The 11,858-nt window shown below is 35.0% G+C and overlaps 1 protein-coding gene across 3 annotated transcripts; it reads right to left on the reverse strand.

The window, feature by feature from the left end:
• Positions 1 to 560: 560 nt before the first annotated feature.
• dhdds (dehydrodolichyl diphosphate synthase) lies at positions 561 to 11,792 on the reverse strand. Of its 3 annotated transcripts, none has more exons than XM_044116105.1 (10): positions 11,704 to 11,792; positions 7,361 to 7,495; positions 7,023 to 7,103; positions 5,115 to 5,231; positions 4,874 to 5,016; positions 3,528 to 3,644; positions 3,334 to 3,435; positions 3,098 to 3,212; positions 2,371 to 2,478; positions 561 to 1,250 (listed from the first exon to the last, which is right to left on the reverse strand). In XM_044116105.1, exons 3-10 carry the CDS (start codon positions 7,083 to 7,085, stop codon positions 1,008 to 1,010), a joined length of 1,008 nt encoding a protein of 335 aa, XP_043972040.1. In that variant the 5' UTR covers positions 7,086 to 7,103; positions 7,361 to 7,495; positions 11,704 to 11,792; the 3' UTR covers positions 561 to 1,007. The 3 variants fall into 3 exon arrangements, with proteins under 3 accessions (XP_043972040.1, XP_043972039.1, XP_043972038.1); XM_044116104.1 differs by having other exon boundaries at positions 7,361 to 7,516; positions 11,704 to 11,789; XM_044116103.1 differs by having other exon boundaries at positions 7,361 to 7,571; positions 11,704 to 11,787.
• Positions 11,793 to 11,858: the final 66 nt, after the last annotated feature.

Consider the following 11,858-nt stretch of genomic DNA (forward strand, 5'->3'; position numbering starts at 1 on the left):
ATCATCTGTTGAAGAAACTTATTCGTACAGCATGCTGCTGCCACCACTGTTTTCCTGTGGATGTGGTATGTTCAAAGTGATGCACAAAATTTTATAGCTAGATGAAATATTAAATTTCATTCTCATCTGACCAGATGAATTTCTTCCACATTTTCTTAGAATTGAACTGCAAGTTTGTCGAGGGCTCAACTTTGGAGGAGCTGCAGAGATCCACATTTGCAGTTGAATTTCCCTCTATTAGATGCTGAAAGGCTGGATTATTGTTTCATAACATAATCCTGTTCTACACCTCTGCACAAGTTTAGACATGACTTGCATTTTCTTTTCTTTCCTAAAATATCCATTACTTTCTGCTGACAAATACACTGAAATGGTTGTAACTTGACAAAATGGGAAACAGTCCAAAGGGAATGAATACTTTTGCAAGGCTTTGCAATAGAGCGTACTTCTACCTTGCAAAATTTATTTTTCAGAAATCTATAAAACAAATTGTAGTAATATAATTATATGAAGCTGACAAAAAATGGAAAATGGCTAAAATCCTCAAATAAAATAATCAGTTTCTCATATATAGTTCTCAATTTATTGTTTGAGAAAGCTGGTCAAAATATAGTTGTCTTTAAAAAACACACTCGACAAACAACACTTTCAGCAACAAAAATACCGAACTGCATTAGGTGCTGGAGAGAACTGTGGCTTTCACTCACCTTTGACTTTTCAATCAACAACATGCATTTCACAGACAGTTTGCACAACTATTTTACTACATCTTGACCAGACATTTCCGCATGTTAGATCTTTGCAAATCTACAATCATAAATATAGAATCATTAGTCTACAGCCCCATAGGGGTAAACATTGTCCTCTTGTTTTATACAAATCAGCAATGACATAAAACCACCTCCAATCGCCGTTTACGCTTCCTTGGTCCTCAGAAGTGATTTTGGGAAAACGACTGGAGGTGTTTTATTCCTACTACACCTGTAGATTAGTTCCTTAAAACTTTTCTAGGTTAGGACGGTTTCACTGCATAAGTTAGTAAAGAAAGTGTCCCTCTTGTGCTTCAGTGCTTGCAGGAAGTCCTGAACTCGTTCTTCCCTGGCAACAGTGTAGTGCTGCAGTGCCTCTTGTCTTCTTTGGGCATCGGCTGGCTTTCCGTTCCCCTGATGCTGCAGGTGTTCTGCTATGCAGGCACAATCTGCCTCCAGCTGCTGGAGGGCCTGTTCCTCTCGATGGAGCTCTCTGGCTTTCTGCAACATATCAAAAACAAAATCCTGGATTTAGAAAAGTCATAGGACTTGCCTCCATGATCAGGTCAAAATAATCATTTCAATTTGTCACTAGCCAAAGGTCGTCATCTTTTACCTGCCTCTAGTATTATTGCAGCACCACAAAGTTGTTTAAGTCAGTTTCATCACCTTTTTACAATGTAAAAAATGCAAATAGAACATTCCAACATAGCTTTTTATCATAAATTTAAGGTGCCTGTCATTTTTGTTATAATTCAAATGTGATAATGTGTTAGAAAATTGCAATAGTGTTTGCAAAGCCCCTTTTCAATGAGTCTAAGAATATACTGCATGGTGGCATAAACACCTCTTGAAAATGAGACCCCAAGCCTTAAATCTGTATAAATAAAGATCACAAAAGAATAATTAAAAGTGCAGGGTCAGGTATGATATATATTAAAACAAAGTATTCAACACACGTGTTAAACTACCAGATCAGATGGTTATTCCACCACAGCAGATTTATAGATAGAGAACTTACTAGGAACCTCTAGAATTCTGTGTGATGTTGCTCTCATATAAATACATACGAGTACGTAAAATAATCAGTATTAGACAGCTGTTTTTATTTGAGACTAACTCTTTAACCACATTGCTGCATCCAGCCACAAGCTGACAGCTAAGATCAATCCATCCGTCCAACAAGTGGGGAGTCAGATGCAACTCCTGAATCCTGACGCTCTGGTAAATATTTGAGTGAAAACCCAAAGCAGTAATGAAAGTGGTGAAAAGAACCATAAATGACCAACAGCTAGAAATACAGCAAGTGGTTACCAAGGGGACAGAACACAAGCTGGAAGACTGTCATTGATGAGACAGGAGTCAGTCTGACTGATTGATCTCTCCATCTGCTTAGGCACCAAGTGACATGACAGGTGTTGTTCCACCTCCACTATCTGACACTTGGCGATAGTACTTCATCAACATCACCCAGGGAAGACTGGTGTTAATATGCTTTAATAGAAATTCTGTAAAGATACCACAATGTCCCTGTTCTTTTGCTTCTCTTCCTGCGATCTCATTTCAGAGCCACATTTCTCATCAAGTCAAAAAACACATTGTGTGCAACATGAGAAATTACCTGGATGGATTTATGATTTAACTGGTACTGGATTATAGCTTCACACAAGTTCCAGAAGGAGTATTCTGGCCACAGAACCGACTGGAACACTAGGCAGGAATGGGATGTCTGGAGAGAAGGGAAACATAAAAAAAGGTAATTTATTTAAACTGTTCATCAACTGATGCTTTCTCAGAAGCATGCTTTTGATGCTTTTTCAAAAGTTATATTGTTTGGCATAAAACCTAAGCTTGCTTGCAGCATTAAACTGAAATGAATGCTTTAATACAGCACTGAAAGCATTCACTGTTAAGTGGCAATCTAAAGATGTTGAGTAACATTGAAAGTTCACAATATATTTACATTTGTCTAATTCTAGCTTTTTTAAATTTATTTTAATTGTACAGTCACCCTAAAATGGTTCAAATATGTGTTTAAATCCAAAATAAAACATTTGGTGCTGGTGAGAAGTCATCCTGGGCATAGTTATTTTAATTTTAGCTCTTTAAAAATAGGTCTGATTCAGAATGCAGCAGCCGTTTCATGTTGTATTTTGTTTGCCTGTGAAAACACGTTTTCAGCTACAGAACCTGAAATACATGCCTAACTGCTGGTTACAACTTTCTCATTCAGCAGCAGCAATAAACAGTACAGTTTTTTGTCAAGTTTGTAAATTGCTTCATGTCAATTCAGGTGTGTCGCATAATCTCTAAAAACCCATAGAATACTGATCACTTTTCTCCCATACCTGCCACAGGAGGAAATCGCTGAGGCGCACCTCTCCTGAGGTGCGGATGAGCAAATCGGGATTGGGAGAGTTACTGCTGTACAGGCACTCGCTTAGCAACGCCTCCGAAACATCGCTGAGTATGACAGAAACAAAAGCAGCTTGTTATACCCACAGCTTCCTGGATTATCTTTCCAAAGCTATTAAACATGTAGTATTGACAAGATTAACCCACAAGTGTCTGGTGCATTGCTCACCTTGCCTTGATCAGGCCCTGCTCCACTCCCCAAGCCATTTCCCTGACCGCATTTGTGATTTCATATCTTGATGTATAGGCAAAGCACACGTTGAGAAAACATCTGGAAAACAAAAGTTTCATTTGTCAAAGTCATTTATAACATCTTAAAAGTGTGATTTAATAATAAATAAAGTAAAGATAGTTGAGGCATACTTATTGTGGTTCTTTGTCATTACCACAGCTTTGGCAATAACTTGTTGAAGGTCTAACGGCAGCATATTCAAGTCACCCAGTACCCGGATACAAACACCATGTTTTTCCAGATTTTCCCTGGAAAACAAAAAGAGGCATTGAGAGGAAAAGAAGATACAAAAAAAGAAAGCAAGAAAATTAACACAAAGAGCAAAAATGGCTGGCTTGATATCACAGTCAGATGTCACGTGTGAAAAGCTGGTTAATTTTATATAGATATTTTTTAAATGCTGATAAAATTATTATAAAAATTAACAATGTCAGAGAAAGGGTACATCAGTATAATGTAAAAAAAATACATCAGATGTCTTAAAACTTTTCAACCTACAATAAGCCCCTCTAAACCCACACCAGTGGGTCTAGGAAATATTTTCTCATCAACTTACAGTGCAAATAGTAGTTTGCACCAAACCAATGAGGAACATATTGTCAGTTCAAAGCATTAAATAATTATAATTTAAAAAAAAGAATGGACAATTTCCACAACACTGTAATGGGTATATTTCTAATTTTATTGTCATAAGACTGCAGCCAAAATATCAAATATTGCTTTTAATTTCTTCAATTGCTAATTGAGCTAATTTCTAAAACGATACTCATGTTTTGCTGAACTGGGCTGCAATGTGCTTGTTGATTTGCTGAGAACCAAATGTAACTTGCAAAATATAGCAGAAAACTGTGTGACAAACATCCATACACCTTGCAATTAAGTAAGACTTATTTTGCATGTATCAGAACCCACAAAAACACTCAAATATCCTTGGATCCATTGTGGATAAAATACTAAATTCAGAAATCCTTACAAAGAAAAACATCTAAGCTTATAAAAACAATAAGCAAACAAATACATTTAACAAGAATCATAGAAGTGAATGAAAAGGTCTGCTTTTTGAAAGAGTGAGAAATTTGAAAAATTAATCATCTAAATCAAAAATTGTCAAGCCCATATTCTGGCATTTGGCATTAACATGAGAGTCAATATCTGTGAATGGCATGTTCAGTCAAGCCATGTTTGTCTTGGTCATCATGACATTAGTCCTCAGCTTATCAAACACCCACAGCAGGAGTGAGTTCTGGCTTCAGAGAAACACATTTTTATCCAAATCCATTTCAGTGCTTAGAATTTCATTTAATTTAACCCGGTCCATATTGGCTGAGAGTATTACAACACACAGCAAAAAAAAAATCTTTGGTTGACAAGGCACACTACTGATCTAAGTGTATTTTGAGGAAGCTGTGTATCATATGATGTCCTAATGTCACTCTGTCACTAACAGCACAGTGGAAATGTTTTGTTTTCATCTCACTGTTCTTCCAACAGCCTCTCAAACTTCTGTCTGGCAAGATCCAGCAGCCCATCCACCTCCTCTTTAGAGCGTTTGAAGTTCTCAATGCTGAAGGCGTACACTGTCACTTCTGGGATGTTGAGGTGTTTGCACCAACGTAAGGTCTGGTTCAGAAAATAATGGGGAATGAGTAAAGTTTGCATGAACAATTTAAATATGTGCTGACGCAATGTGTTTTCTGCAATAAACTACAAAAACCGACCTCTGCCAACTTGTTGAATCCCTGCATATGGCCATCATGGCGTTCCAGCTTTTTCTTACGTGCAAAACGTCGATTACCATCCATAATGAAGGCCACGTGTTTGGGCATCGGTCCTGCCTGGGAAACACAACAATGAGCAGTGGAATTCTTTTAATGTTGACATTTTATTCACATTGCAGTAAAAAATAAGCCATTTTGCCCAGGAACATTTCATGTGGACCAAGTGTCTATTCATGGCCTTATATGAATCTTTTTTTTTTTTTTTTGAGTTAATTGCCTGACACTAGCAAAAATCGGCATCTAATTTGGCAAGACATAAACTGGACTGAACTGGAAGTTCTTTTTCTTTGTTGACCCAAAAACATAAAAGAAAAGTAAACTTTTAAATACAATGTCATAAGGTTCAATAAGAGTCCCTTCTTAAATATCTTAGAATCTTTAAAGAAAAACTGTCCCAGAGACATTTAGACATTTGGATGAAACAATTCTTTGGATTTTGGTAATGGTCTGAGGTTGAGGGTCTGTTCTAATCATGACAGAAATATCTGGATTTCTTTTAAACAGATATTGCACAAAGTTCCAAAGGTCCTTAGGGATAGGACTTGCAGAATGTGTTACTGGAGCTAAGGAAAACTATACGAGCCTGCATAGTATTGCAATATGTGAAATGGCCACTGGGTTAAAGAAAGAAAATTTGGCAAATACAAATGGTTTTCATAAAGAAAAAGCAAAACTAAATGTGAATACATTTAAAAAAGACATCTTCAATTCACCGGATTCTTTTCTATTATTGAAATATATTTTAAAGTTAATAGCATTGCACCACTCATGGTGGCAGCATGTTGGGGTAACTCTGCTTAGTTTTTATTTGTTCTTTTTGTCAACTCAATTTTTTTCAATTTAGTCATTGCATGTTTAGACAATTATTCTCTTTGGTTTTGGATGCGCTGCAGCAGGAAATATTCTTTTTAAATTCTTTTTTTTTTTATCTCTAGACAGTTGTTATAATGGCAACATTTTACAACTGATGTTACTGATTGGCATAACACTTGAACTATGACCCCAAATTCCTAAAGAGTTAAAATAGAGGTTTCATGGATGTAGGGCAGGACCAAAAAGCAGAGAAAAAAGGGAGAAAAAAAAAAACACAATTATTTTAACCATACTCTTAGAAGTGATCAAAGTATTTAGAATTGTTGGATGAAATAGTTTGAAATCTTGCCTACACTATTTATGATGTGCCCTGGACATTACCAGGCTATTACTACCGGTACAAGTGTTTTCATACTTCAGTCAGAGTTGCATATATTTGCTGTTGCCATTTTATGGATTAGAGAGAGAAAACCATAGCAACTAATGGTTTAAATTACTGACTTTTCCTTGGACTGACAAAAGCACATTTTGTGTAAAAACAAACGTGCCATTGTAAAGATACCAAAAGATGAAATTACATCTCTTCCCTAAAGCTGCACTTGCAGCGGTCATGGTTCGCACATGTTTTATAACTTAAAATCAATCAAAGTGTGTCATATTCAAAGGAGGATTGCGAAATTAAAATATATGGAGTTTTTATTTTCATGAACTTTATTCAATGTTAATTCTGGAGTAAATATTGGACAGTCAGATAAATTACAGTACTTATATTCTGGATTACCAAACTTCCATATGAATTATAACATTTCTAGCTGCAACAAAGTAAAACAACATAATGCGAGATAGTATTTATAAGTGTTTTACAAAAATTCTTTAGGGATTATATATATCTTTAGAGATCCCTAAAGGACTATATAATCTTTTAGAATAAAATAAGTAGGTTAAGCATAGTTTATTCAAAAAATGTACAAATTAGAAAGATGTGCGAGATTTACAGACTGAGCTCATAGACTGAGCAGATGCACACACACTTACCATGAGGATATTAGCAGAAATCTTTTCCAGCAGATTTAATTCACCTTCTCGTATCCACGACATTTTTAGGTTTCAAACGATCTGAAAATTTAAATATAAAAACATTTTTCAATAATTAATGAATCAACAAAATATAATCCGCTCAATCTGCTAAAAATACGTCACTGAGGAACCATATATAGGAACCACATTTACTGTGATATTATGTTTCATATGCAGACACTGATTTGATTTCAGACCGTCAACTGCCAGCCAAGCTCCGGGGAGAAGCAATGATTGGCGCTGCACTGGGGCTAAAAAAGCATAAATACAGACTATATCCTTTAGAAAGCACTCACCGTTAGTGGAGACACCTTCTTTCATTCAAACATCCGAAGCACAAGTTGTTCTTTTGCCAAAGCTGCGGCCGTTTCTTCACATTTCTCACCTCAGCCTCCAACTCACAAGCTCTTACGATGACGACCACTTCCGCACTGAAATTCAATGATGACTTCCTGTCACGCGGTAGGAGATTTTCAGAATATGGGCTTGGACCCAGTTAGCACGTGACTTTTTATGGTGGGGCGGAGGGATAAGCGAAAAGACAGAACAGTCGGAATAAAGCATAATGAGCAAATAAACGACACTGGTGAAAATTGAGCTTGAAAATCTTGACTACCGTAAGATGAAAAAAAGTATTCCTCCAAAGTAACACTTCTTGTTAGGCACATTTTTTAAAATTTAACAATATTAAATTAAATAAAAGAACAAGAATGTGAAATTTCACATTAACCACCCTCATTTGACAATATCAAGGTGATTAAGTTTTGACTGGAACTTCCGGATGGAGTCAGTGTTAAACAATTTTTGTAAGCAGAAATTTTGTCTGACAAAAGATGCAATAACCAGATTTGTTGAATGAGTGGAGTTACAAAAATAAACTATCCAAAGATTAATAAACAATAATTCGTTTATAAGCATTTTTTTTTTATGTCTACATTAAATTCGCTCATCACCATGTTAATACTTGCTCTACATTGATTATGTGTAATTAAAAAGTTCTGAGTTGTTTTCGTTGAAGCATTGACACTGGGGATAAGATAAGTACTGGATGTAGTTCTATTGCACTGTGCTTTGTTGAACAGAACTAAAGAATTATCAATGATCTTGGTGATACATAAACATCGTTATAAAAGTCTGTCAGAACAGTTAACAAAATTAAGTCACCACAATGAAACTGATTCTTTGCACCTATACAATAGTTGCTTTCTTTTGTCATGGAATTTGATAGATGGCAAATCCTCAGCTTCTTCAACTAATTTAGTTATGTCAACATCCTTAGCTGTCTTCCTCCCCAGCTCCGTTATCATTCATCTAGTATTTCCTAATCCTTCTTTTCTAAAGAGAAACTTCTATGCACTATCACTGGCATCCTCATTTGACCTAAATAAACTCCAATTTGCTTTCCTCTCCGGCACTGCAGGCTTAGAAAATAACACAATTAATTAAAAGATAAATTAACTAATCAGCATAAACTATTGTTTTGGTTGCAAAGATTGTAAGTAGAAGTTAAGTAGTGTAGAAATATTGGTAAAATGACAGCAATTGATGATAATAGACAAATAATTCACTGCGATTTTCTTCCACGATAAAACCAAATCTTTAATATTTAAATTGTTTTATTATTTTTTTGTTATTATTTGATGTCATTACTTTTCTACGCGTGAGGATCTCATATTGTAGATAGATATTTTCTGTCAGACTGTCTACCCGAAGCTTTTGTTGGTAAGTTTAGACTGGCCAGTAGGGGGCAGTTTACGCTGGACTCTATGAAGTTGCTTCCAAACAAACGTGTTTAACCAGATGGTTAAATCCTAATTTCATAGCTAAATATATTTAAAGAAGTAAATTTTACAGTACAAATTTTAAAATTTAGAAAACTGATATAAAGTTCTTGTATAAAGTAACAACATTATTTATAATTTAAAGTTGGGTGAATTTAATTTAGATTGTTGACTTTATTGGTTTCATCTGACATACTTCAGACTAATCTGAAAACTTAAATGTGACTAACAGAAATGTTTTATCTAGTGTGGTTGACTGTTGCCATTTGGGCACAAATGCAAGCTTGTTTTTTATGCACATTTATACTGACTCTTTATATTCATCGATGCATTACAGTGACTCAAAATTATTATGGCATCAGATTTTCACAGATCTTTCTCAGAATCATAAATCAGACATTTAAAAATGGACTGAGGTCAAATAAGCAACTTTAAATTCTTCTAATGTGTGTTGTGAAGTGAATTTGTAGTTCAAGACTGTTTACAGTATATTTTGTTTGAATGACAACAGATTATTATTATTTTTTTTTTACAGTACAGGTCTTGAGCAAAGGTGTATATAAACCATTTAGTATTAGTTTCACAAAATTTTTGAGGAAAAAAAGAATTGGAAAACTGTTTCTATTTTAAAGTTTTGCAATTATATTCTTTACTTATATTAATTTAAAATGTCTATATTTTACAATACGGACAAATTTTTTTTACCCACAATAAAATCCATCAATGTAAAAGTGAAAACTCTTTTCTACAAAATGGCGACAATCAAATTAAAATTTGAAACATAAAATAAGAGATTGCATAAATGTTCAGTGGATGTTCAGTGTCTTAGAGATTTTTGATATTCACCCCTTGTCTTATGCTTTTCAATAACATTTTCTGTCTGATTTGAGGAGAATCTTCTTTTGTCTTCGTGCTGTATGGAACAGACAGGCACTGTACTCAGGTGATTTCATTACACTCACTGTGAGACTTTGCTGGATCTCTGCTGAATTATGTCAGTAACATTAAAGGGATGGAATAATTATGGAATCATTCAAGTTATGTTGTTTTTTTCATATTCTATTATGTCGAAATCAATTTTTGCTTAAACATTGAAGGGTTTTTTGTATCTTTTTTCTGTCAAGAAAAGCTGATTTTTGTTGATCACGATGAATTTATAAAAGCAATAAAGCGGGTAAAGCATACAAGGGAGTGAATCATTTCAAAATATGCATGTATATGTGCATGAAAGACAACATATTATTTACAAGTAGTGATAAAACGTCTTGTAAGGAAGTTCTGTTATATGCTGTTACATAACAGCATATAACAATATATGCCGTTATATAACAGCACATGACAGCAGGAATGTCTGATTGTTACCCAAGCTGCACTAATTTTCAAGGAACTTTTGTTTACTTTAGAAAAAGTTGCAATAAAAAAGTGAAACAAGCAAAATTAACATAAAACACGAAAGAGTGTATTCATACACAGGCGGTCTGGACAGATTTCTCGTTTAGCATATATAAATATTACTTTGTATGTGTGATACACCAAAAAGTGGGAGATTTAAATCATCACTTGTTTATATAGTCAAGAAAATCTGTTTGAGTATAACCCACCACATAAATTATTAGTATTGCAATGCATTATATATATGATTTTATACTGAAATTGACCGAAATACCATATCAAATCAAAAGGGAAAAAAAGGAACCAAAATGTAGACAGCGTTTCACCAGGAGGCCAAGAGTGAGGAGCCCCGCCCCCTCGCTCCTCAGAGTTTGGGGAAGAAGACGGCAGTCGTTCCTTCATTCACTGAAGCTATTCATGTTTACAGGTTAGTAATGTGAAGCTGGTGAAAACTGTCCCCTCCTAAAATGTAAAGTTAAAAGTTAATTTGGTACTGATTTGTCAATCACATGTTTAGGTGTGTTTAGACGTTAAAAAAAGAAAGAAAAAAGAAAGAAAGAATGATTTCTGTCATGATTGAAGTTAGCGAGATTTTAGCTATAACGGTCATGTAATAGCCGTTATAGTTTGTTACGTGTATCTATAAGCTCCGATCCACTCCCCGACCCAACTTTATCAAGGTTACGGTGGTATCCTGACGTGTTGTGTTGTTATCTGTTAAAAGGAAGAGTTTTTAATACGTGAAAGTGTTAAAGTTACTCCCTGCTACATGTAATTAGTTCTAATCAGCGTTTCAAATATTTATTATAGACGTTGCAACTTTCCCCTACTGTGTAATCGATTCTACTGTAGTTATTCCGAGCTTAAAGTAGATTTGGTCATCTAAACATGTCTATATTAAATTATGTAACTAATAATATGATTAAGTCTTTCAGAATTATTACAATTCAAAGAAATTAGTAGCCTTAAAATTTCGCTGCACTTCAGAAATTGGTGTTCTTTTTATGTAAATCTGTGAGATTTAACTTTATTGTTGAATTGTTTTGATTTGGTCCTTTGATGCTGTCACAACTGCTGGGAGCTGACGCTGTTTACTGAAGTGGATGGTTGTTTTAGAACAACGGAAGTACACTTGGACATGATTGCACAAAGGAATGTTCATTGTATAATTTTATGATTTCATAATTTCGAGAATTTGTAATAAAGAGACAGAGTTTGGGGAAGAAGACGGCTGTCGTTCCTTCATTCACTGAAGCTATTCATGTTTACAGGCTTTCCACTCAGAAGAAAGGAGAAGCAGAGACATCAATAAACATCATTTGTTACAATTGTTTCAACCCAGCTGAGACGTGTGACATATGCGTAATTTATATTATTATCCATCATAATTGGAATGGTGGTGTTATTAAAGATGGTAGCATGAAAGTTTGAGAAATGCTGGTCTCAATCTGACAGTATTAGCATACCTGCAGTGCAGTTCCTCCTTCAGCCTCTGGGGTGTGACAGCAGGTTTATCTTCAATTCGCTTGCACTTTTTTTAATAGCACTGAAGAAGTTTTAGATCTTTAGGGGTCTGAGGGGTTGGCCTTTTTGTTCCGCTGGAGAATCCTGCCCTAACAGC

This window comes from Gambusia affinis, linkage group LG05, assembly GCF_019740435.1.
Source record: "Gambusia affinis linkage group LG05, SWU_Gaff_1.0, whole genome shotgun sequence".
NCBI classification, from domain to species: Eukaryota; Metazoa; Chordata; class Actinopteri; order Cyprinodontiformes; family Poeciliidae; genus Gambusia; species Gambusia affinis.

What these genes read in the sequence shown, in the direction of transcription:
- dhdds (XM_044116105.1), bottom strand. Translation starts at nt 7,085, where the DNA reads ATGTCGTGGATACGAGAAGGTGAATTAAATCTGCTGGAAAAGATTTCT. An exon ending in ATGACAAAGAACCACAATAA is followed by an intron (nt 3,436 to 3,527) that starts GTATGCCTCAAC and finishes TTTGTTTTCCAG; the next exon opens with ATGTTTTCTCAACGTGTGCT. An exon ending in CAGGGCCTGATCAAGGCAAG is followed by an intron (nt 3,213 to 3,333) that starts GTGAGCAATGCA and finishes TGTCATACTCAG; the next exon opens with CGATGTTTCGGAGGCGTTGC.